Source organism: Lepidochelys kempii, chromosome 3, assembly GCF_965140265.1.
Source record: "Lepidochelys kempii isolate rLepKem1 chromosome 3, rLepKem1.hap2, whole genome shotgun sequence".
Classification (NCBI taxonomy): Eukaryota; Metazoa; Chordata; order Testudines; family Cheloniidae; genus Lepidochelys; species Lepidochelys kempii.
This window is the reverse complement of record NC_133258.1, coordinates 116,983,578-117,010,333: the sequence shown is the minus strand read 5'-3', so window position 1 is coordinate 117,010,333 and position 26,756 is coordinate 116,983,578. Positions and strand designations below refer to the sequence as shown.

General features: G+C 41.9%; 1 protein-coding gene across 4 annotated transcripts in view; it reads left to right on the top strand.

The window, feature by feature from the left end:
- IPCEF1 (interaction protein for cytohesin exchange factors 1) overlaps positions 1 to 26,756 on the top strand; it is a 123,477-nt gene that overhangs the window by 33,164 nt on the left and 63,557 nt on the right. For 3 of the 4 annotated variants that reach the window (XR_012158098.1, XM_073337715.1, XM_073337709.1), the window contains exon 2: positions 26,312 to 26,363. Coding sequence is in view for 3 of the 4 variants with exons in the window: in XM_073337715.1 (XP_073193816.1) it covers positions 26,312 to 26,363 (52 nt within the window). In the remaining variant the exon portion in view is untranslated. Of the gene's footprint in view, positions 1 to 4,142; positions 4,190 to 26,311; positions 26,364 to 26,756 lie in introns of those variants that run through there. The other variant, XM_073337710.1, reaches the window with a different exon arrangement.

Sequence of the window (26,756 nt, the reverse complement as noted above, 5' to 3'; positions counted from 1 at the left end):
ATACGCAGTGATCCACCATTTGTTATGCTTCACAGGTATAATAATTCTGCTTCCATGCCAGCTTCCAGAGCTCTAGGTGTAGCATACAGTTGCTGATGCCTTCATGCACCTGGAAAACCCCATGGGTTCAATCTTCCATTCTAGCTTCTGTGTTTGCAAGGAATCCCCTTCACATGTTATCTTTACTTACACAAACTGCAATGCAAATCTCTAAGGAGCTATCTATAAAAACACTTGGTCTGCTGCCTGATTGCCAGACCTTAGGGGTCCACTTTCTTTATTATGTCCCTCATACCTTTAGGAACATAAGAATTGCCAGACTGGAGCAGACCCAAGGTCCATCTAGTCCAGAATGCTATCTCTGACTATGGCCAGCACAAGATGCTTCATAGGAAGACAGTGTTGCTAGAACTAGGGGTACTGGGGGTGCTCTGCTCCCCTGGCTTGAAGTAGTAATAACAGCCCAAATACATAGTTTCCATCATCAGTTCCCACACTATAAACATTATTCCAGCACCTCTGGAGGAGGGTGTCAGAACCTTCCAGAAGGGCAATATCGGATAAACTGCCTCCTAGGTCAGGTCTCACCCTGATCTCTGATAGTTTGATTTAAACCCTGAAGCATAAGGTTTAATATTTCTTCCATTTTTTGTCATAAGCCTGGATATTCTTGATATCCCTCTAGATACCCAGTCTCTTTAAAACATGTGATGTGTTTGGCCTCAATGACTTCTGTGGCAGTGAGTTCCACAGGCTACACAATGTGTGAAACGGTATTTCTTTTTTCAATTTTGATTTTGCCACCTTTTAATTTAATTGAACAGCCCGTGTTCTTGTGTTACAAGGCAGGGAAAACAGAATTTCCTAATCTACCTTCCCTAGACCAGTCGCTATTTTACCATGTCCCCTCTTATTCATCGCCTTTGTAAGGTAAAAAATCCTAATCTTTTCAATCTCTTTTCATATGAGAGTTTTTTCCAGGCTCTGGATCATTCTTATGACTCTTCTCTTGAACTCTCTCTAGTTCTGCAGTATCCTTTTAGAAACAAGGTGACCAGTACTGCTCACAGTAGTCCATAGGAGGTCACACCTTAAATTTCTGTAAGGGCATTGTAATATTACTTGTATTATTCCCCATGCCATTTCTTGGGCATCCTATTCAGACTATTAATTGCAGCTGCATATTGTGCAGAGAGGCCTTCACTGAGCGGTCTAATATGACACCCAGGTTCCTCTTTTGAATTGATACTTTTGTGGTTCAGTTGGTACAGATTACTCTGCTGAATACCCTTCAAATATTTAAAATGGTAATACAGAGCCAAATATGCACACACTTACCCTTGTCTTTCCTATGTACCCTCAAATTATACAGTGGAAAGAAGACGTAAATAGACTTTTCTCTCTGGCAAGTACTAGTACCTTAGATAGCTAGGGACTGGAGAAACTGAAAAGCTTCTGATTTTAATGTCCACCTGTTTCCAGTTTTATTTCTCCCTGGAGTCAGGTAGGGGACTCAAACTGACTAGTCATGGAGGGAGTGGAACCTTTGTCAATATAGAATAAAAATATAGCAAATAGACTAATAAATACAGTACAGACCCATTTACGTGCGGATGTCGGGAGTCAACCCGTCACGACTGCATGTTAAAAGGGCCATGCTGAAAAAAGTGTCTCTGATTCACTTAGAAAAAAAGCTGTTATTTTATGGTCTTTCTGGCTCGCATTTTTTTTCTTTCTTATGAAGTCTGTCATTCGCTGCAGATGAAACGCGTTCGCGGCTGATACATCGGCTGATCGTCTTTCTCCAGAAATTGATACCTGCACTATGCCATGATGCTTTTTAAAACGACTTATAAACCCCTTGCTGGCTTGGAATGATTCATCCCCCCATTAAATTTCCAAATTTTGTTGCTTGGGCTTGAAGGCTTGGCCCACTTAGTGGCATTCCTTTCAGCCTTTCCTGAGCAAACCCCGCGGGCATGGCTTTGTCTGGTGTGGGCTTTGCTGAATAGCACACACGTTTTCGCTTAAGCCCCATGGCAGAATCGATATTTTGTACAAAGCCGTTCAGTTTAGAGTTGTTTTTTAGCCAGCCTCGGAGAGTAGATTCGGCAGTCCCTATATCTTTTGAAACTTTGGCCTGGGTTTCTCCGCTATTTACTCGATCTATTGCAGCTAGCTTTTCTAATGTAGTGTGTGTGTGTGTGTGTGTGTATATATAACTATATATACACACATACATAACTATATAACTACTATATGTTACCTCTCTCTCTAGCGTGACTATGACTAAGCGTGCATGATACGTCTTTACCAATATCGGTAAAGATGTACAACACGTTTCCGCTCCGCACTTCCTGTCGATTTCTACGTCAGCAAGTTAGTGAGCAAATCTGTAGCGCTACATAGCAAGTTCCTGTACCACATGTTAACGAGCCTCGCGTGTTAAATAGGTAGCAATAGGAGGCATGGCGCTACTGCGCGGTAAGCAGATTCGCACATAAATGGGTCTGTACTGTACAACTGCTTCTGATTAAAAAATATTAGTACCTAATAATGCTTAACTAGCACATTCCCATTCAGAAAATTCCAGTGGTGCTTTATAAACAGTACAAACTTCCAAACACAGATGACTTCATCCATCATGGAGATGTGGCACAAGAACAACTAAATATTTAATAATAAAACATATTTTTACTCTGTTTAAAAAAAGTAACCTTGGTGCTGAATTTACATACAGGTGTGTAGACTTTAAGGCCAGAATGGACAATCATGCTCACTTAGTCTGACCTGCGCATCACAGGCCACAGAACCTCCCCAGTCACTCTTATAATAGACCCATAATCTCTGTCTGAGTTATTGACATCCACAGATCTTAATTTAAAGTCTTCAAGTTATACCATTTGCTCTAGGTCAAACCAGCAAGTGAAGATGCCCACACTGCAGAGGAAGGTGAAAAAACCCGAATGTCTCTGCTAATCTGACCTGGGAGAAAATTCCTTCCTGACCCCAAATGTGGTGATCAGTTAGACCCTGAGCATGTGGGCAAGATCCACCAGCCAGACACCTGGGAAAGAATTCTCTGTAGTAACTCAGAGCCCTCCATGTCTACTTTCCCATCTCTGGCTGTTGGAGATATTTGCTAAGAGCAGAAGTCCTCTATTTAAAGAAAATCTGACATGGGCAGCAGCAGTGTAAACTTTTGCCTTATTAACCTGTCTCAACCTTGGCATAAGCCTAGTCTTAACATAGGTCTAGCATAGGCCTAGTCTGCACTTGGAAGTTATACCATATATCCACGTTGGTTAGGAGTGTGACTTTCTACCGATAAAGTTGTTATACCAGTACAAACCCTAGTACAGATGAATTGTAATGGTGTAAAGGTACCTTACACTGCTGTAGGTATTCCCCTTCCCATACAGGATTAATTATCCAAGCACCTTTATGCCAATCTAACAGTGTCCCCATGGAGGTGAGTAGCTGTACTGCTTTAACAATGCCAATATATTTAAAGTGGTACAATCTCCCCAGTATGGTTGAGGCTTTAGAATGACTGCCACTAGCGTGTGAAATGAGTCATTCATTTTCTGTGGTCATTAAATCCTGGGCCTCTGCTCCATTGCCAATAAGCGCAATAATCTGTAATACGGCCTTTCTGGCCAGATCAAAGCAAACCCAGATTTAATTTGTCTTTTGAATGGTCTACAAATGACATCAATAGTGTCAATGACACCAGTAGTCAAAACAATAAATGTGCTGTGCCGTAAAACAAACCCAAGAAGAAGCTAACCACAGTAATATGGAACCACTAGCACTGAAAGCCCCAAATCTAAACTAAGACGATTGTAAAGTTTCATTTAATTTTTGCCCCGTTGTTTCATTCTACACTTTTGGATTACAGGACTAGATGTGCAGGAATACCATGAGAGAACTTGTTCATGAAATAGCCATCCCAATTTTGCAGGCCCAACTAGCATGATCCTGGTTGGCATGGTGTTCAGCAGTTGCTATGTCAACCAATTTACCACCTTTAGTTTGCATAGTCATGACTTTTCAGAGACGCACCAGTTTCCTCTTGGGCAACTTCAGCATTGCAACTAATTTGAGTAAGAATTTCCTCTCCATTTTGAGATGTATAGGAGTTGGCAGGGCAAGTGTGTGGCTGGTCACAGGAATTCTTAGCTGGTGGGTATGTAACTTTTAATCCTTTCCTCCTAAATTGGATGCTTTCTTGTCTTTGCTGAATGACTATTATGGTATTGAATTTTCACTTCCTTTCAAATGATCAGTAATTACACTTATAAAAGAAACTGTTCACATTGGCATGTAACTGCTCTGTTCTATAAAGGTCTGCTTAAAAGAGATGTGCTACTTCCTTTTTTCCTTTGGTTAAACAAAGGAAATGGATTATTCTGAAATATTTTTTTTAAATGAATGTATTTCTACTTTGTAAAAGATCCCACTGATTATCTCTCAGCTGCATCAGAAGTGAGTGTGAGAGCCTCGTTTTGGTTACTTCACTGAAATATGATTGATGTATGTGAAGATGAGTATTTGATAGTGAAGTAAACAGAAACTGCTAAACCAATTTCAGTTTCTCAGAGAAAAATGTGCCAGTCTCATAACGGTATATGGATTTATGGTGCTATATAAACAATGGGATTTAATCTGCTGTAGCAATAGCCCTAAGTAATTTTTTTTTTAAAAGAAGGAATGAATATGTGAATCTTTCATCTTTTTTGCTCATAAAAATGTGTGTGGCGGTGGGGAAGGGGGGCGGTGGTGGTATCCAAATTGACAGGCATGTATTATGTCAGCTTTCTCACTCAGCTAAGGCTTTAACTGTCACTCTCGTATTGTTCAAATCCTGGGCTTCTCTGTGAATAGGTTATTCCAGATTACAAAACACTGGATCCAAACATAATACCAATTCCCCTAAACTGAACTCAGACCTATTTAAGGTTCAGATAAGTAACCTCTCCAAGCATCTCTGACTCCCAAGAGGTGCCCTTTGGGAAGTATGATAGTCTCTCTTTGCTTGGTTGAATTTAAATCCTAATATACCCCTTGCTAATATATTATTTTATTTCAGCTAAGAAATCTGAATACAGTGTCTTCAGTTATTGAGTATTTGTTATTTTCAGTGTTGCATCTGTGTTGGTCCCAGGATATTAGTGAGATGAGGTGAGTGAGGTAATATCTGTTGTTGACTTTTTCCAGACCTGAAGAACAGCTCTGTGTAGCTTGAAAACTTGTCTCTTTGATAGAATCATAGAATCATAGAACTGAAAGGGACCTTGAGAGGTCATCTAGTCCAGTCCCCTGCACTCAAGGCAGGACTAAGTATTATCTAGACCAACCCTGACAGGTGTTTGTCCAACCTGCTCTTAAAAATTCCAATGATGGAGTTTCCACAACCTCCCTAGGCAATTTATTCCAGTGTTTAACCACCCTGACAGTTAGGAAGTTTTTCCTAATGTTCAACCTAAACCGCCCTTGCTCCAATTTAAGCCCATTGATTCTTGTTCTATCCTCAGAGGTTAAGAAGAACAATTTTTCTCCCTCCTCCTTGTAACAATCTTTTCTGTACTTGAAAACTGTTATCATGTCCCCTCTCAGTCTTCTCTTCTCCAGACTAAACAAACCCCATTTTTTCAATCTTCCCTCATAGATCATGTTTCTAGACCTTTAATAATTTTTGTTGCTCTTCTCTGGACTTCCTCCAATTTGTCCACCTCTTTCCTAAAATGTGGCACCCGGAACTGGACACAATACTCCAGCTGAGGCCTAATCAGCATGGAGTAGAGTGGAAGAATTACTTCTCGTGTCTTGCTTACAACACTCCTGCTAATACTGATGAGAATGATGTTTGCTTTTTTTGCAACAGCATTACACTGTTGACTCATATTTAGCTTGTGATCGAGTATGACCCCCAGATCCCTTTCCGCAGTACTCCTTCCTAGGAAGTCGGTTCCCATTTTGTATTTGTGCAACTGATTGTTTCTTCCTAAGTGGAGTACTTTGCATTTGTCCTTATTGAATTTCATCTTATTTACTTCAGACCATTTCTCCAGTTTGTCCAGATGATTTTGAATTTTAATCCTATCCTCCAAAGCACTTGCAACCCCTTCCAGCTTGGTATCGTCAACAAACTTTATAAGTGTACTCTCTATGTAATTATCTAAATCATTGATGAAGATATTCAGACTCAGAACCTATCCCTGTGGGACCCCACTCGTTATGCCTTTCCAACATGGCTGTGAACCACTGATAACTGCTCTCTAGGAATGATTTTCCAACCAGTTATGCATCCACCTTATAGCAGCTCCATCTATGTTATATTTCCCTAGTTTGTTTATGAAGCTGATTCAATGAAAGATATGATCTCACCCACCTTGTCTCTCTCAGGATTTGGTAGTCTTTCAGTTCTGCCAGTGTTTTACAATTCAGCATTTAGAGCAAGCTTCTTTTAGGTATCTCTTACTATAGTGAGAAATGTTTTGGTAACTTCCATTGGGTGCTATCACTTCTGTTCTTTTCCTAGTCTTTCAAGTTCTGTAGCTTCCTAGAGATATTTAGTGCACTCTGGGAGTAGTAAATATTCCTGCTATGCCATTATTACATAGGCTTTCTAGCCACATTCCTGCATGTACCTTGATCAGGTAGAAGTCCTACAGTTCAAGAAAATCTATTTCCATATTTCTGAATTCAGTGATGTGTGGACATTCCTCTTTTAACTGTGTTTTCATTGTGATTTTGTTCGCTCTCTCTCTTTTCCTTTTGGAAATGGGAAATCTCTTACTCCTAATAGAAGGAGTGGGGTGTGCACATTCTGTTTGCAGCTTCTGTGGTCTTTATGAATATGGCACTGACTTTTTCATTGGAGAGAGAGAGAGCGGTGAAATTGCACACGTTAGTGGAGTAACTGTTAGTTCTTCATGCACAAGCTGCTTGCCAATTGTCCTGATAATTGTGGCACACTTCTGATTTTCATGGAGCTCTCTTGCATCCAGCAAGCAGGGCTTACAGGGCATAAAGGTAGTTTCTTTCACCAACAGGAGTTTACCTTACTCACCTGGTTTCTCTAATATTCTGAGACCAACCTGGCTACAACTACACTGCAAAGGACTTTAAGGTGGTGTTAAATGTCTTTCAGGATGGGCGCAGTGTTTTGATGTTACAGTTCAGCATGGTGTGCTTGCTTGTGTGTTACACTGCTGAGTTTTATACTGTTCCCCATCCTGTTCAAGGTACTCTGAGGCAGCTAGGGGAGACAGTGAGACAATACAGGCTTCTGGTAAAGTCTCTGTTTTTATGGTTTCAGTGCCCAGCTAAAATAATAGGGCCATGGATGGGAATGAATTGGCTGGGCTTCAATCAGGATGAAAGAGGTAGTAGCAGTGGCTGGAGGGAACTATCCAGGGAGGGAGATATGGTTTGCTCCCTTGATTAAAGGATGGGGAATATGCTGGAGGGAACTATCCAGGGAGGGAGATATGGTTTGCTCCCTTGATTAAAGGATGGGGAATATGCAGACTTTTGTGAGCAGGTTTGCAGAATGGAGATCCTATTGGATCTTCAACTGCTACTGGATTCCAGCATACAGGAGAAGCCATGAACACTGTACCTTTGAGATTTGGCTGGGTGGGTGCACCCCTTTTTTTCTGACATGCAAATTGCTGCAGTTGTCCAGGCCTTTGTCACTGTCAGGTTTAATTATTTTATTATGCTGTGCACAGGGCTGGGCTTGAAGGCCACTCAGACTTCTGATAGTGCATGTAATATGATTAGTGGAACTGGAGAAAGAGGCCTGGCTGCTGCACCACTTATTGCTAGTGAAACCAGGCTGAATGTGGTTCCATGATGACTTAGCAATGCTGCTTGCATGTGCAATGGGTGATGAGATAATATTACGTATAACTCTCATCATTATCATCTCTTTTTTTCCAATGCCAAGGTTGAGGTAGGATTGAGGTTATGAGCAGATTCCATCTTACTCATTTTGTTGTTTTTTTGGTTTATGTAACTAAGTACCTGGGTTGCACCATGAGGAGGTTGGAGTTGCACTTTGGATTTGTGGCCTGGTCAGATCCAGTTTCCATGTAAGGTACCTGTCAGTGTTTGACTTGCTAGCAGGAAATCCACTCACTTTTTTTACTGTCCACATTTTCTGCACTGCAGCTTACCTCTTCGAGGGAGCACAGGTCAGAGTTCTGTCTTTTCACAATTTTTTCAGAGGAGTGTTAAACAGAGTTAAACCTAAGAGCTATGAAATGTAAAACTCTAAATGTAGGTGTTAATAATAGCTGTCTCACAGCCTCAAAGAGAGAGTACCATGCGAGTTCTTACTGACAAACAAGTAATACAAACACAAACATTTGCAAACAGTATCAGGAATACTTTTGAAGTGAGCTGTAGCTCACGAAAGCTCATGCTCAAATAAATTTGTTAGTCTCCAAGGTGCCACAAGTACTCCTGTTCTTTTTGCGAATATAGACTTAACACGGCTGCTACTCTGAAATCTGCAGGAATACTTTTGAATAACTTCTTAAAAACATCTGTCATGCAATAAACCTGTTGGTGTTCCATAAACAGACTTCCCCACTTTGTTGCTGTTACACCTATTTCGGAATAAGGTTTCAATAGATCAGTTACGGTTTGGGGCTTGTCTACACAGGTAAGTTGCAGGAAAGTTAATGAGAAATAGTTAAGATGTGAATTTAAAGTGCAAAGCTATTCTGCACTAACTCCTCATGTAAGCACTCTTATGCTGCACTAAAGCTACATCTACACTACAGACCGTGTGCCGTCATAGACCTCTTGTGTCGGAGCCGCCTATGCTGACAGTTTCTCTGTCATTGTCGGAACACCACCTCCCTGAATGACAATAGTTACATCCATGGAAGCGCTTTTCTGTCAACACAGCTGCATCTACACTAGGATTTTTGTCAGCATAGTTATGCTGGTTGGCATCTGTTTGGTTTTTTTTCAACCCTTGACTGCTATAGCTATGCTGATATAAACTTTTAAGCATAACTTATAACTTAGTCCAAGCATAAGACTACACTTTATTCCTGAGTGAGAGCATCCACAGGGTCATGTGAGGAGCCAGGGGGTGTTAAATGTGCTTTAACTCATGCACAGTGATTTCACGCCTTTACTTGATTCACTTTATTTTTTCTGAGTGTCACCATATAGACATGCCCCAAGAGTGCCTTTGTGCTGTTTAGATTAGTCCACTTCAGAAGTGGATTAAGCTAAAGCTCACAAAGGCACTCTTAGGCTTGGTCCACAATTACAAGTTATATCACTATAGCTATGTCAGTTGGGGCTGTGAAAGAAAAACACCCCCATTACCTCCCTAGCCAATGTAGCTATGCCAGCAACCTCCCCCAGCGGAGACGCTGCTATGCCAGTAGAGTGCATCTGTTTACGTAGCTAATGTTGTTTGGGGAGGTGTTCCTGCACTGTCAGAAAAACTCCTTGTGTTGGTATGGGTTGTGATTACAGTAGGGGGCTGTGCTGGCATAGGCTCCGTAGTATAGGCGTAGCCTCTGGTTGCTGCTGGATTAAGTTACAGCAAATTAAGATCATTTTACTCCGGAGTGAAAGCTGGTGGTAGCATGCTTTAACTCACGCACATTCACATCACACCTACAGCTGAGTCACCTTAACTTCCCTGCCTGTCCCTGTGTAGGTAAGCCCTTAGTGTAGAATAAGAGTATTCACGTAGGGAGCTAGTGAGCTAATATGAATAGCTATTCAGCAAGAGCAATTCCACATGAGCTGTTTTGGGACTTTTCCCTGTGTAAACAAGACCTTATGTAGTACACTCCTCTACACACATTCTGCTCTAACTAGAGCTGGGTGAATAATTGATTCTTTTGGTTTGGCCAGCACTTACTTCAACAGATATGATTTAGATTTGTGAGATTTGCATACGCAAGGGCAAATTTGTCCCTCAGTTGTGGTGTTTGTTATGTATCTTTTAATTTTCCCAAATATTTCTTCACTATTTAAAAGCAGGTTTGAGCATGCGGTATAGAAGCCCTATCTCAGGAAGACTGGCTTTTTGCCCTTATTGAATAGGAACCTGGTTTTCTGCAAGTGCACTCACAGCTTTCTGAGATCTTTTAACTGTCTTCAGTCAGACCCGGGTGTCAGAAAGGCATCATCACTGGTCACAAGGCACTAATTCAGTTATGGTAGGGTACTAGTGCCAGCCAAAGACTGGTCTTAGATGAGCTACATCCAAAACATTAAATAATAGTAATAATAATACCTAGCTCCTATATAGTGCTTTTCATAAGTAGGTCACAAAGCACTTCGCAACTTGTAATGTATTTATCTTCACAACATCCCTGTGACAGCTGTTAACCCCATTTTGCAGATAGTTTTTCTGTGCCTCAGTTTCCTACATAGCAAGTCTATATAGCAACTAGACACCCATGGCTGGTACGGGCCAGCTGATTCAGACTTGCAGTGCTTGGGCTACAGGGTTGTTTCACTGCAGTGTAGTCTTCTTGGCTTGGGCTGGCACCTTCCCAGCTTGCAGGGTCCTAGAGCCCGGGCTCCAGCCTGAAGCTGGAAATTTACACTGCAATGAAACAGCCCCACAGCCCAAACCCCGTGAGCCCAAGTGTGCTGGCACGAGCCAGCCCTGGGTTTTTTCATTGCAGTGTAGACGTAGCCTGTGTAACTTGCCCAGGTAACTTGCCATTACAGTACTTCTGTAAGACATTACTATTTGTTTATTATCTTATGCATGATAGCACTTTTGAAACGTATGCACTAGATTAGAATATCTGGTCAGAAGGTGAGAAGAGTCATGTAGCAGCCAACAAAAACAGGATGCATAGCAGCATGTACTTGGACAGGCCATTAATACTAGGTGGGAGGGACAAAAGTGCCATTCCATATGTTAGGCAAGAGTTCAGGCCAAAAGCACTGTCCTGCCAGGTGGATTGGTTTAAGTCAAGGCAACTTAAATCACTGGTATTTAAACTACTGATATTAATCTTTTAAAAAATACTCTAGCTGATTTAAATTACTGCAGCTGAAATCAACGTACATGACTGTTGGATGTACTGAGTGTGGGTTAGCTACCTTCCAGGCACTTACTGCTTTTTGATAACATATATGTGCCATGTTCAAGAAGTGATGTGTCTAAATGAATCTCTTCAGTCTTTGTTCCTAATTCTATTTACCATGTGTCATTCTTCTTAGCGTATGCACAACATGCCTCAGGTGACACATGACCAGGACTGATCACCAAATTTGGTCTGCTGTTTGGATCATTAGCTTCCCCGGCTTGGTCCGGGTACTGATAGGGAGTGTGATGTGAACGCTGATCCATATCCCCCCACCCATGTGCCACTGAAATATGCAAGCTATATCGTTAGACTTAAATTACACAAAAACCCTAAACAGTTTGTTACAATGTTTTTATTTTGTACTTTTTGTATTCAACAGAGTAGTCCATGCATTTATCACTCTAAAATTTTGAAAGTATGCTTTCTTTTCCCATCAGAACTGTAAAAATAATAATTGCATCAAAATTATTGGTGAAGTATTTGAGGTGCTGTACAACAGTGTAAATTCAAATAAAATATCTTCTTAAAATACAAACACCCTATACAAACAAATTGGGTCCGATTTAGAGAAAAAGGGGGTGTGGGAGAGAGGGAAGGTGATAGAGGGTCACCTGTGGTCATTCAAAAATACATTTTTTCCCATTTTAAAAAAGGAGCACTCAAGCTGTGTTTTATGTGGCGAGAGATGTAATAGGATAGATTTTAGAGGGCAATGAGTTCCACACTCTACAGCCCATGAGAGCAAAAAGTGTAATTCAGATCTGGTCACAAAATAGTAAGTATTTTTGATTAAAATTTTTGAAAAATTTCCAGGCTTTTCACAGAAATTTTCAATTTTTTTTATGGGAAAAAATGATGAAAATTTTTCCACCACTATTTTAATTTTGTTAAAAAAAATCATTTAGAAAAAGGGCCATTTTTTGTAAGAGGCAAGTTTTGGTCACTATTTTGGACCAAAGTTGTTGCAATCAGATACCAATTTGAGGTGCAATGATGGCAATTCTTAATCTATGGGTTGAGTGTGTTCATCAGCTATTCAACAGTAAAAAGTTCAAAAAGCAATTGTCTGAGCTGGGGCTACCCCCCTACAAGTGGTAATTAACAATCTTCCATTGGGGATCCATTTCTGTGCATTTTAGGCTTAAACAGGAAACTATAGCTACAATAGATCCAGTCTGTTCAGTCTGGCCGATTACAACAGTAAAATATCTACAACTACCCTTGCCATTATCAGTGAGCTTTGCTAATGTTTTATTCTTGCTCCTAGGCCTCTCTGGTGGGTTTTTTTTTTTTAAATAACTGGTACATATGCGATCCCTTTTCCGGACTGTCCATAGGTATAGGAATTTTTCCAAACATAGGCTCTTTGTGTAATCTATAAACACAGCAGGTTTTCCTCTCTTCTGTCTCCTCTCCATCATCACTACCCTAACCAAAAAAGGCACGGGGCATGTCTAAGATCTGTGAAGGGTACAAGTGCACAAACATCTGGTAATTTTGGGCCTGAATCTGCTGTCTTATACCCACTGATATTACTCAAATAAAGCCATGGATTTAAAAGAATTTATTCTGGATTTGCTCTTATATTTAAAATCTGAATCTGGCTATTTGCTGCCTTACATAAATTCTTGGACTTTAACTCAGAGACGGAGGAACGGCTTGGTTAGCTCAAGTTTAGCAGAGCAGCAGTAAGATTCCTTTGGAGATATTTCCATCCCTACAGAGAGGTGCCTCTTCCGAGTGACTGTCTTGCTTCTGAGTTTCTTTGTGGTCATCATGACACCTTGACACACTTAAAACTGCTTTCACCAAACCAGGACACTCCACCAGAGAAATAGATCATCTCATGAAATGGGCCACCCAAATATCCTAAAAGAACCTACTTCGGTACAGGGGGGGAAAAAACCAAAACCGCTGACTGCACACCCCTAGTTGTCACCTACCACCCCACACTGGACTCCTTATAGAACATCATTTAACCAATTACAACCCATACTTGATGGGGACCACATCCTGAAAGAACTCTTTCCCAAAACCCACTCTTCTGGCCTTCAAACAACCCCTGAACCTCACCAAACTCATCAAAGGCAAGCTTCCCACAGATTAAGACACACCAACTCAAAGCAGCATCAGCCCTGTCAGAACAACAGATGCAAAACCTGCAGACATTTTCACTGCTACAATGATCAATAACCCCCCCGCCCCCAACATCCCTTTCAAGATCCATGGGTCCTATACATTCCCATCACAATGTATGGTGTACTTCATCCAGTGCACTAAGCGCTCCAGTAACAACCATGTAGGTGAAATGAAACAATCCCTAGGCTCCCAAATGAACTCTCACAGAAAAATAAGACAAATATACCATATCACCTGTGGGGTGAATACTTTTCACAGAATAATCACTCCACAACTGACCTCTCAGTCCTTGTCCTCAATTGAAACCTGCACTACACCTTGAAAAGATGACCTTGGGAGCTTAAATTCATAATTTTGCTAGACACTAAAAATCATGGACTTGGTAAAGACACTAAATTTATGGCTCATTACAACAATCCGTAACTCATTAACTCTCTGTGCTATCGCTGCAGGTGCTAACTACCCACTTCAACCTGAATGGTCTCTTGCAACATGTGTGTTAACTCCTTGTGCTTAATGTCTCCTACCTTGTACCTTTCCCAGAACCTGAGGAAGAGCTCTGTGTAGCTCAAAAGCTTGTCTCTTTCACCAGCAGAAGTTGATCCAATAAAATATATTATCTCACCGCTTGTCTCTCTAATGATCCAAAGGAAGCAGTTTCCATGCAGACAATTCCTACGTCCAAACTGAAATTGTCACACTTTTCTAGAAGCTTTGAAGATGGTAAAGAGGACAGTTAACCTCTGCCACTTCTCCCTGGTTGTGGTGTGTAGCATTTGAGTGCTAGGTGAAGATAAAAGATTTGTATTATGAAACAGCTGCTTAACTAGAATACTATCTGTGGTTCAGTTACAGGAGAAACACCTAACATTCTCTACATGCAGCTCCTAGTGCTTGGAGCTTCACTCCTCGCACATGTTTCTCTCCTTCCTGCCTCCTCTACTTGGGGGTCTGAATTCCCAACGATTTAATAATATAAACACACTAGTACTAATTATCCTTTCATTGAACACCATTTTCTCTCTTTCCTTCTGCGCAAACGGTGTCAGACTATGACTGATTGCTACATTTTCTGGGTATGTATAGAGGAAATTCTTGAACTACGCCATGCAGCTTATTACCACTGCCATCTTTTGCCTGTCCGTGTGTCACCATTTGTGGATTCTATTGCCAACTTCCAGCTTTTAAAATTAGTCAGGCCCCAATAAAATCATGATTGTAAAAAGCAATCAACTTTGTGTGGTTTTTTATTTGCTTCCAGAATCTTTGGAATTCACATTTTTTAATCTTTTCTCTCCAACTGTGAAGACTTTTCTAAATGGAAGCTGAGATTCTTACATACTTATGTGACCCCAAGAGCTGAGGCTTTCAAAAAATCCATGCCCATCGCGACACTCGTGATAAAATTGTGAGTTAGCAACACTGAATGTAGGGGGAGAAATCCCCTTTTTTCTACATTATATTAGCTTCAGCAATACTAAAGCTATGGTCAAATTTTCTTCAAAAGCGACTAGTGGTTGTGGGTGCACCATTTGAGACACCTTGGAAAGGCCTGATTTTCATTGGGCAAGTGCTCAGCTTTTCCTGAAAATGTCTCAGCCATTAGTCGCTTCCGAAAATCTGTGCCAGAATCTTCAAATACTGTATAAATACTAAAAGTGCAGAACTCACACTTGTGGGAAAACTTCCAGTGCACCCCTCCCTAGATGACACTGTGAGGGTGCTCAGGGTCAGTTTTTTCTTTTCTCTTCTTGACAATTATCATGTGTCATTCCCAGAGTCCTTTTACCCAGACCAGTTCAGTCTAATATCCTCACCCATCACATGGCGATAAAGGCTAATCATATTGCCGGTTTTCCTTGGGCAGGAGTCAGTGAGACAAGGAAGCCCTAAAAGACCGAGGAAGGAGAAAGGTTCCCATTCTGTGGGGACTGAATGCAATTAATACTGATTGTTCTTGTATGTTCATACTCCTCTGCTTACCCGCCTCTCTCTGAACCCTCCTCCTACAGGTGCAACTCTGCACCCTTAATGTTCATGTAGCAGTTTGGAGCTATAGAGTGCTACATAAGTGCTTAGTACAATTACAAACCTCTTCCTTTCTAGTCAAACTTTCATTTCTAAAATGATGGTGAAAAAAGTGAAGGTCAATCAAACAGGGGAATAAAAGGAAATGAAACGTGTTGCTAAAATCAGTAATACAGTTAGTGGGGAGACTGTCCAGTAAGTAGCAAAAATATTTTTCAGTGCAAACAGTGTCTACAGTACAGTTGCTCTTTGAGTTTAATATCTTAAAATAGAATTTTTCCCTTCAGTGGAGCAATACCTGCTTTGATTCATAAATACCTGAAACAGCATGATTTGGTGAATCTGGCTCTGCACCGTATTGATGTTTAGGCTTGGATATTAAGTTCTGGAGCCATTGCCAATTCAACTGTTACAACAAAAACTCCGATGCTGGCACTCTGGTTCCCCTAGCACCCTGTTGTTCTGGAAGTGCCCTTCACCATTCTATACACAGGACATGCACAAAATGGTCCTTATCTGAATGGATTTCATTCTCGAATGGTGGTATTTTTCATCACCACTACATCCTGTCATGACAGTCTAGCATCCTTTTAGCCCTCTAAGAAATTCACTGTCATGAATATAGGATGGAGGCTTTTGAAGGGTTTCTTCAGGTATGCTGGCAACAAGAAGAAAGCCAAGGAAAGTGTGGGCCCCTTAATGAATGAGGGAGGCAACCTAGTGACGGAGGATGTGGAAAAAGCTAATGCACTCGATGCTTTTTTTGCCTCTGTCTTCACTAACAAAGTCAGCAGTCTGGGAGCTGCGCTGGGCATCACAACATGGGGAATAGATGGCCAGCCCTCTGTGGAGAAAGAGGTGGTTAGGGACTATTTAGAAAAGCTGGACGTGCACAAGTCCATGGGGCCAGACGAGTTGCATCCGAGAGTGCTAAAGGAATTGGCGGCAGTGATTGCAGAGCCATTGGCCATTATCTTTGAAAACTCGTGGCGAATGGGGGAAGTCCTGGATGACTGGAAAAAGGCTAATGTAGTGCCAATCTTTAAAAAAGGGAAGAAGGAGGATCCTGGGAACTACAGGCCAGTCAGCCTCACCTCAGTCCCTGGAAAAATCATGGAGCAGGTCCTCAAAGAATCAATCCTGAAGCACTTGCATGAGAGGAAAGTGATCAGGAACAGTCAGCATGGATTCACCAAGGGAAGGTCATGCCTGACTAATCTAATCACCTTCTATGATGAGATTACTGGTTGTGTGGATGAAGGGAAAGCAGTGGATGTATTGTTTCTTGACTTTGACACGGTCTCCCACAGTATTCTTGTCAGCAAGTTAAAGAAGTATGGGCTGGATGAATGCACTATAAGGTGGGTAGAAAGTTGGCTAGATTGTCGGGCTCAATGGGTAGTGATCAATGGCTCCATGTCTAGTTGGCAGCCGGTGTCAAGTGGAGTGCCCCAGGGGTCGGTCCTGGGGCCGGTTTTGTTCAATATGTTCATAAATGATCTGGAGGATGGTGTGGATTGCACTCTCAGCAAATTTGCGGATGATACTAAACTGGGAGGAGTGGTAGATATGCTGGAGGGCAGGGATAGGATACAGAGGGACCTAGACAAATTGGAGGATTGGGCCAAAAGAAATCTGATGAGGTTCAACAAGGATAAGGGCAGGGTCCTGCACTTGGGACGGAAGAACCCAATGCACCGCTACAGACTAGGGACCGAATGGCTAGGCAGCAGTTCTGCGGAAAAGGACCTAGGGGTGACAGTGGACGAGAAACTGGATATGAGTCAGCAGTGTGCCCTTGTTGCCAAGAAGGCCAATGGCATTTTGGGATGTATAAGTAGGGGCATAGCGAGCAGATCGAGGGACGTGATCGTCCCCCTCTATATTGGTGAGGCCTCATCTGGAGTACTGTGTCCAGTTTTGGGCCCCACACTACAAGAAGGATGTGGATACATTGGAGAGAGTCCAGCGAAGGGCAACAAAAATGGTTAGGGGACTGGAACACATGACTTATGAGGAGAGGCTGAGGGAACTGGGATTGTTTAGTCTGCAGAAGAGAAGAATGAGGGGGGGTTTGATAGGTGCTTTCAACTACCTGAGAGGTGGTTCCAGAGAAGATGGTTCTAGACTATTCTCAGTGGTAGAAGAGGACAGGACAAGGACTAATGGTCTCAAGTTGCAGAGGGGGAGGTTTAGGTTGGATAGTAGGAAAAACTTTTTCACTAGGAGGGTGGTGAAACACTGGAATATGTTACCTAGGGAGGTGGTAGAATCTCCTTCCTTACAAGTTTTTAAGGTCAGGCTTGACAAAGCCCTGGCTGGGATGATTTAATTGGGGATTGGTCCTGCTTTGAGCAGGGGGTTGGAGTAGATGAGCTCCTGAGGTCCCTTCCAACCCTGATATTCTATGATTCTATGATGGAAGAGGACAGCTGTGGCCAAGCTGTTTCTCCACAGCTTTCCCCTTTCTGACCAGCATCATGGATTTTGTTTTGCTTTGTTTTATATCTGTTCACTTTCTATGACATTTCTCTTTGATTCTCAGTGCCAGATCTTTATACATACAATGAATTTACAAAGGTGGCCAGATCAGGGAGAATATCCAGTCACAAACCAGAAAGAGCAAAAATTGTAGAGACATTCTGTTTTCTTTTACTCTTAAATGTATGCATCAAAGGGAAAGGCTGAGTATTAGTGACTGAGCAATCCTACAGCAGCTTTACCATCAAGGGCTCGTTCACCTGTACATCTACCAGTGTGAGATCTGCCATCATGTGCCAGCAATGCCCCTCTGCCATGTGCATTGGCCAAACTGGACAGTCTCTATGCAAAAGAATAAATGGACACAAATCTGACATCAGGAATCATAACATTCAAAAACCAGTAAAACTTCAGTCTCTCTGGTCACTCAATAACAGACCTAAAAGTGGCAATTTCTTGAACAAAAACCTTCAAAAACAGACTCCAACATGAAGCTGCAGAACTGGAATTAATTTGCAAACTGGACACCATCAGATTAGGCTTGAATAGAGACTGGGAGTGGTTGGGTCATTACAAAACCTAAACTTAATTTCTCTAATACTAATTTCTCCCTACTGTTGCTCACACCTTGTCAACTGTCTGTAAGGGGCCACTCTGTTACCACTTCAAAAGTTTTTTTCCTCCCTTGGTATCCTGCTGTTAATTGATTTATCTTGTTAGACTGACCTCACACTTGGTAAAGCAACCCCCATCCTTTCATGTATTTATACCTGCTCCTGTATTTTCACTCCATGCACCTGATGAAGTGGGTTCTAACCCATGAAAGCTTATGCCCAAATAAATTTGTTGGTCTCTAAGGTGCCACAAAGACTCCTAATTATTTTTGCTCATAAAGACTAACACAGCTACCACTCTGAAACATGCTACTATTATCTTGTTCCACTGACAGTCGTGACATGTTTAGTATCACTTCTTAAAAGGACTGGTTGCTCTTGCCTCAATTGCCTGCCAGTCAATTATATTAGATTCAGATATTAGATTGTTCTATGTTCAGTTTGGAACATGAAGTATTCTAATGAAATCAGAGGGCATTTTAGGCATGGGTTGGTGGGTTGATTAGTTTCTGAAGTATTAATGAGTTCACTGTCTTAAATTAAATTATTTCTGGCCACTAGATGGCTCTGTGCATATATACAGGTTTCAGAGTAGCAGCCGTGTTAGTCTGTATTCGCCAAAAGAAAAGGAGTACTTGTGGCATCTTAGAGACTAACCAATAAATTGGTTAAACAATAAATACCAATAACTGTATATATGCAGTTATAGGGTAAATTCCTTATTAAGACCTTGATGCGGATGACATAGCAATGAACTAGAGCTGGGAGGAGAATCGGTAAAATCCATTTCAAAGGATTTTAAAATGCATTTTCCTTCCAATTTGGAACAAAACCCCGCAATTGAAATTCTACATGAAACAGAAATTAAAAATACATTTACATTAAAAAAAATCATAACATGTTGATAATTTCAAAATGAAATTCTGCCTGGTGGCTGAAGAGGAGCTGGGAGCCGAGGAGCGTGGGAACCAGGGTCTCCAGGATCTCCGCTCCTTGTCAGCCTGGTAGGTGCACTGCCCCAGAGCAAGGGACCCTAGCACACCAGGCGGCTGTGAGCCTAGGAGCTGGGATTTCCAGGCTTTTAGCTCCTCTTCAGGTGGGCTACTGAGGAGCCGGGCAGGTGAGCTGACAACAAACCTGGTAGGTTTATTCTGGAAACCTGCCTGACAGGTGGGGTTACATTTGAACTATATCAAAACCAACCTGTCTTTACAAGAGATTTTGATTTTTGACAAATCCACAAATTCTAACCAAATTCTGACTGGAAAAAATGCTTTGTCAGCATTTTTCTGACCAGCTCTACAATGAACCTTACCCCCTACATTTTCTAAATGTTTGTCAGTGGTTTATTCCCAGGATTCCTTCACTTGACTAATGTGAGTTGTGCAGCTAAAACCTCAGGGAATGTTTTGGAAACAAATATTTTATTTTAGTGGGTGCCCTTAAAAAATTCTACTAGTTCTAGCTCTACATCCTATTTCCCATGTTCCAGAAATATTCCCTATACCTTCTATTTCAACAACTGGGAGAAATTTTTAAGCGCACTCCAATGTTCCCTCTAATTTTTGACAGGCTGTGTGCGCAAAAATTTTCTTCTGTGCAAATTTTTGTGCACATGGTGTTTCGCCTTGTGCGCGGGGTTTGGGATCTGCATGCACGTGCACACATGCACAGCTTAGAGGGAACAGTGACGCACTCGCTATATTTAGACTCAGATGAATGTGGCTTCTAAGAATAAATTTGGAGCTCTCTATTGTGGAGATTCACTCTGAGACCTCTTTCTACTCGGCTAACCAAGAACTCAGTTATTCTGAATGAGAGCAACAGGAGTTGGAGTATGAGAGATTTTTCTTTACCTTGTGTTGGAGTGACTGCTCTGGATATGCTTGTCCATTTCTGGTGAATGGAGGCAGAGTTTTGCTTTTTCTCTTTTTGGAAGGTGATATTTGAAATCTCCCCTGCTGACATGCTTGCTGAATGGACAGTGCTCTCTGCAGTTGGCTTCCACAGGGGGGAGTAGATGTTTCTTGTCTGTTCCATGTGTGTGTGTTATTTGCCGGGGATTTGTTTCTGGGGGGGAAAAGTTTACTTTTACTTTTCCACAGAGGGAAGGAAAAACACTACAGCTTAGGACCCCTGCATTGCCTTTGTTGTCAGTCTTTCCTGGGCCTCAGTATCTCAGGAAGGATTCCAGGCAAGGCCTTTTTGCTGCCTCACTGCTCCTTTCTTTCATCTTCTGGACTACCAAGGGAATTTTGTGTTTTGGAATGGAGAGCAGCTTGTGGGAACGCTTCCCCCGAGCACCTACACCCACCAGCAATGGGCGTTCAGGAGCTGTTCTCACCCATTTCATCAGCCTCTGGCTTAGCTTTGCTGTATGACTGTTTGAGGACACTACAAGGGGTTCAGTAAGAGGGCTTTAGCACCTTCAGAATCACAGTCCTGTCTCTCAGCAGGTCTCTGCTTTTCTGGCAACCCATTTGGGATTATTTTGGGGCTAGTAGCAGAGTAAATTTCAGAGCCAGGCTGCCAGTCAGCTCATCCACCTGAACTTGCCGCATGTTACAAGCCTGCAAGTGTGAGGACTGCTCACATCGTTGATATGCTGGGGATTGAACCAGGGATCTCCAGACCTAGCAGCATGAGCTGCTAGAGCTGGAGCCAAAGTGCTATAGTTAGGGGCTGTAACAGCTCAGACCCTCTGTAGATCAGCACAAAAGGTATCCTATACCACATACTCACCAGTTGGTTACACTGGCTAGTGCAGATAAAGGGTAGAAATATACCCCCAGTACAGTCAGCCACCATAACAATTTGGTTTTGTCCTGAGTGCTTCAGGAGTGGTTTTAGCACCAGCATCCTTATTCCCTTTAATCTACTTTTTCGTCCTCCCCTTCTCTTCTGGGAGCCAGCTACTCTTGGAACTGCTTCCTTCAGACTTCCTCAGAAATGCTTGCACATTCAGTCTGTCTGCATATCTCCCTGCTGGATTGACAGCTCAGTAACTGCCTGCGATCCAGTCAGGATTATATCTACGGTTCCATTTACAGTAGGATCAGTGAACCTTGCCCCAGTTTTTCTTGGGCCTCTCTCAAGAGGAGTCAGAAATCTTCTTTTTGGGGGACATCCATGTGAGGGGATTGAATCCCCTTCAACCTATTTGGAAATATATGAAATCCTCTAACCAAGCTGTGTAGAATGTTAAATGCATTTCTTGCTTCCAGGACTGGCCTTGATTTTATACCTATCATCACCTTGTAAAGGGCCATTTATCCAGAGGGGGCCCTGTCAACCCCTGAATATATAATTCTAGTCCAGGGTGCAGGAACTCTTTAGAAAAACATTAATTGTTGACGATGCTTCAGTGTAGAGTTCTTGTCCTTTAAAAATCAAATGGGGAATCTGTAGTTTTGCAGCTGCTTTAATGCATTTACATTTTGAAATGTTATTTAATTGCAGCCAACATAGGGCAGATTGCAGCTGCATCAACATGGGGTACAGTACATGGGGAATTCAAAAAGTGTTCACCGTTTGGGTCTGAAGCTGGCCTGGTGAAACAACTGATCAGTCTAGTTTCTGACCTTCCTGGATACAGGTACGTCAGAGAAAATCTACAGATGATCCTCCATCTCCTTGAGATACAAGTGAGATAGTAATTTGGGAATAGGGAAGTCCACACTAACTGAGAACATCTCCAGTTGCCAAAAGGACAACACAAAAGGTGTTGCTTCCTGGGTCCAGATGAGTCATCTGTTTTCAGTCCAGATGAGTCAATGTGGGGTTAAAGCTCATGTGGCTTTACCCCGTGTGGCTGAAAGGACCTTCCCCAGAGAATGAGAGATGACTCAAGGACTGTTATGTAAGACTATGACCTTGATGCAAATCAACTGCAGACATGCCTCAAGCATCATTATAGTTTGTTGTGATGAAATTGTTAATGGTGATTAAGTGAAATCTATGGTGAAGTCTTTTTTTTTAAATAAAGCTGTGGCTAGTTTAATGTAATCTGTCAATTCATTATCTACTGCAGCACGGTCTTTCCAGCAACAAAAAAACAGTGGGGCTAAAGTTAGTGAGAAACGTAAGAAAAGCAAACAAAAATGAGAGAACTCCAAATCATTTGCCTACTTTCAGGTTGTTTCAGAGCCCTGATTCTAGCTTGAGTGAAAAATGGAATTCTTTCGGCCAGTCTGTTTTATACTGTACACTTTTCTGAGCAGGAACGGAGCCATGCTCATTTTGGATGTTACCACAATACAAATAGGGTCATGTGACACATCTAAAGTGTTTATTCACAAGCTGCAAGGCATATTCCCTCTTTCTGGATGTCATCTGAGGGATGTGCCAAAAGCCAGACTTGTGCCAAAAGCACTGGAAATCAGCACATGCACTGTATTTTACAACCTGTGAGATACAAACTCAGACACTGTAGCTTTTAAATTCTGCAAGAAAAATGTGATTAGCAGATTATGGCTTCCCTTTGACATGAGGACTGTGGGTACCTGTTTATTTCCTCTCTGTGTTTTTGCTCTTTGACAGTGATATCTCTATTTTTCAGAATGGAGGCAGTAACCAGGTGGAAATGATTGCAAGATATTTCTTATAAGTCACTTGCTTGTGTTCTCATGCTCATTGCATCATCTGTTACTCACATGCCACTTGGTTAATGCAGATCTTGTAAGAACAGGAGTAAAGACTACTAATAATTTGTGCTGGTCTAAACTCTGCAAGCTACCCCCTGACTCCCCAATGTGCAGAAATTTCAATGGTTTTTCAATATCAAGGATTTCTGAAAATGAAAACATTCATCTTTGAAGAAAATTCCTAATGTCTGATTTGTGTCCATTTATCCTTTTACATAGGGACTGTCCAGGTTGGCCGATGGACATAGTAGAGGAGCATTGCTGGCACATGATGGCATATATTACGTTGGTGGACATGCAGGTGAATGAACCAGTGATGGTGTGGCTGATCTGGTTAGGTCCTGTGATGTTGTCGCTGGTGTAGATATGTGGGCAGAGTTGGCATCGAGGTTTGTTGCATGGGTTGGTTCCTGAGTTAGAGTTACTATGGTGCGGTGTGTAGTTGCTGGTGAGAATATACTTCAGGTTGGCAGGCTGTCTGTGGGTGAGGACTGGCCTGCCTCCCAAGGCCTGTGAAAGTGAGGGATTGTTGTCCAGGATGGGTTGTAGATCACTGATGATGCACTGGAGTGGTTTTAGCTGAGGACTGTATGTGATGGCCAGTGGAGTTCTGTTGGTTTCTTTCTTGGGCTTGTCTTGCAGCAGGATGCTTCTGAGTACACATTTGGCTCTGTTGATCTGTTTCCTTATTTCCTTATGTGGGTATCGTAGTTTTGAGAATGCTTGGTGCAGATCTTGTAGGTGTTGGTCTCTGTCTGAGGAGTTGGAGCAAATGTGGTTGTACCTCAGCGCTTGGCTGTGGACAATGGATCGTGTGGTGTGTCCAGGGTGGAAGCTGGAGGCATGAAGGTAGGCATAGCGGTCAGTAGGTCACGTTAACACCACCCTATACCGAAAACCATCACTTATTTGCACCTTGGAGTCTAGGAAGTTGACCTCCCGCGTAGATTGGTCCAGGCTGAGTTTGATGGTGGGGTGGAAGCTGTTGAATTTGTGGTGGAATTCTTCCAGGGTTTCCTTCCCATGGGTCTAGATGATGAAGATGTCATCAATGTAATGTAGGTAGAGAAGGGGTGTGAGTGGACGAGAACTGAGGAAGCGTTGTTCCCAGTCAGCCATAAAAATGTTGGCATATTGTGGGGCCATGTGGGTGCCCATAGCAGCACCACTGGTCTGGAGGTATATATTGTCACCAAATTTGAAATAATTGTGTGTGAGGATAAAGTTACAGAGCTCAGCAACCAGTTGTGCGGTGGCATCATCAGGGATACTGTTCCTGACAGCTTGTATTCCATCTGTGTGTAGCAGTTTCTCCTCCCTTGGTGTTCACACCTCAACTGCTAAAAGAGGGCCTCACCCTCCCTGACTGAACTAACCTCGTTATCCCTAGCCTGATTCTTGCTTGCATATTTATACCTGCCTCTGGAAATTTCCACTGCATGCATCCGATGAAGTGGGTATTCACCCACGAAAGCTCATACTCCAATATGTCTGTTAGTCTATAAGGTGCCACAGGACTCTTTGCCGCTTTTACAGATCCAGACTAACACGGCTACCCCTCTGAAACGGTAAATAAAGACACTTGGGTGATCCAGCAAAAGAAGGCATGGAGGATTCTTTATTATACCAGCTTAAACACAGGGCACAGGCTCAAGAGGGAGAAAGCCTGCGGGGACCCTGTGACAGTTGGATATTAGGAAAAACTTTTTCACAAGGAGGGTGGTGAAGCACTGGAATGTGTTACTTAGGGAGGTGGTGGAATCTCCTTCCTTTGAGGTTTTTAAGGTCAGCTGACAAAGCCCTGGCTGGGACGATTTAGTTGGGGATTGGTCCTGCTTTGAGCAGGGGGTTGGACTAGGTGACCTCCTGAGGTCCCTTCCAACCCTGATATTCTATGATTCCTATTAGCCATACAGAAGCTTTTTCCTTGACAGTTACCTAAATCTCTTATCTTTCGCTCACAGGCTCAGAGTGATCTGAATCTGTAAATTCTCATAATTACAAAAAAATTAATGAAAAATTATGGAAAGACCTGTCACATCACAGTAATCACCGTTGTCAATTGTTCATTCAGTTACTCCCTTGTTTTCTGGTTCAGCATTTGATGCTTCTGCTTTAATTTGCTTGTATAACTAAGATGTTTCCCCCCTTCTGTTTTTACTTGGATATGACTTCTAAACCTTGACATTCTTTTCTATAGCATCTCTCCTTATTAATCTATTTTTTTCAGATTTAGGTACTTTCATCTTTTTATTTTTGGTTTGAAACTGTTGGAGGCCAGATTCTGTATATATGTATTTTTCTGTTTACTGTTTTTATTTTCAAAATAAAACAAATATTACATGTTAAGAATAGCATATCTCTTAAATTCACAGTTTTAGACAGCACAGAAAAAAAGTACTAATTATAGTTCACTAAAGAGTGACTATATTTCCTTACATTCCTGCTGCTGCTCATTTAAACAAAATACTATATTCTCTAAACTCTCCGGTTTATTGAAAGACTCTTTGATGTCCATTATTTTTGAGGGATTGGTTTTCTAGTTAGTTATCTGGTCCTAGTAAAGTTATTGTGGCTTTCTTCTGACTAGTAAGTTGCTTTGATTTTTTCCCTGACACAAATATTTCAGGGTCCAAAAGAATATTGCTCTCCAAAATCATACTGAGTCTTCAGTTGATATTATCTAGACTGGTGGCCTAAAACCTGGAGAGAGATTCTCTCTTTGGGAGAGATCCCCTGCTGGACTATATCTCCTATAAAACACCCTGGCCAAGGACTTAATGTTGCACTGTTTCTTCCCACCAAAAGTGGACACCAGGATGGCTTATGGGAGATGTAGTCCAGCTGGGGATCCTAGCCCATAGAGGAGAATGGGGACATGAGGAACAAACTAAACTCGTTTGATACACTACTCCCATTTTTGGCCAAAGTCTTTAGTCGGAAAACTACATTTCTGATGAAAATTTTAGGTTTTTTTTAATCAGTTCTTCATATTAATCAAAAATTTCTATAGGGAAAAATATTTTTAGACCAGCTCTACCCATTGCCTAAAACAAATTTTATCCTTGAGCTTTTATATTGCGCATCTTGAAAAAAGACTTGATGAAGCTAGACCTCCGGTCCAGATCATTATTTTACTTCTCTGCTAGTAAAGTTACATCATATACAGCACCCTTAAGTTTGAAGAACATAACTTTTGTAAACTTAGGCAATTTAGAACATTTTTGAAAACTATTTTCTCGGTTCACTGAGATTTATGCTGTAAAAGTGTGGCTTAGATCTTAAATAAACATATATTTTTTCTTTGTTGCAGCTTTTCCCCTTGGGTTTTGGAATCCTACATGGCTGCTGATGGGAATGCTCTTGTAAGTATATCTACAATTTTGGCTACAGCCATTAGTTGCAGGATGGGTTGAGGGAAGTGCCCTACTTGTGTGTGTAGTTTTGCTCTCCAAAAGGTTGAGGTCACATTCAATCTTTAAATAAGTTCTTGATTATTGATTGGGACAGCCAATGAGATTGTCACAACCTGGTCCAGTCCTGCTCTCTGGAGGAGCGCCAGTCTGTTTTGCTTTGATCCAACAGCTGAGTCCCATGTTCTTTTAAGCCCATTGGGTCTTGGTAGTGACTCTGATCACTGTTCCTGATTCTGGGTCTCTCTGGCACTCTCTCAGGTGCAGATCCCATGTCTGACCCTTCTTGGGCAGTGGTATCCCACAATCTGTTAGCCTAGACCCCAGAATCAGTGTGTCAGCCCT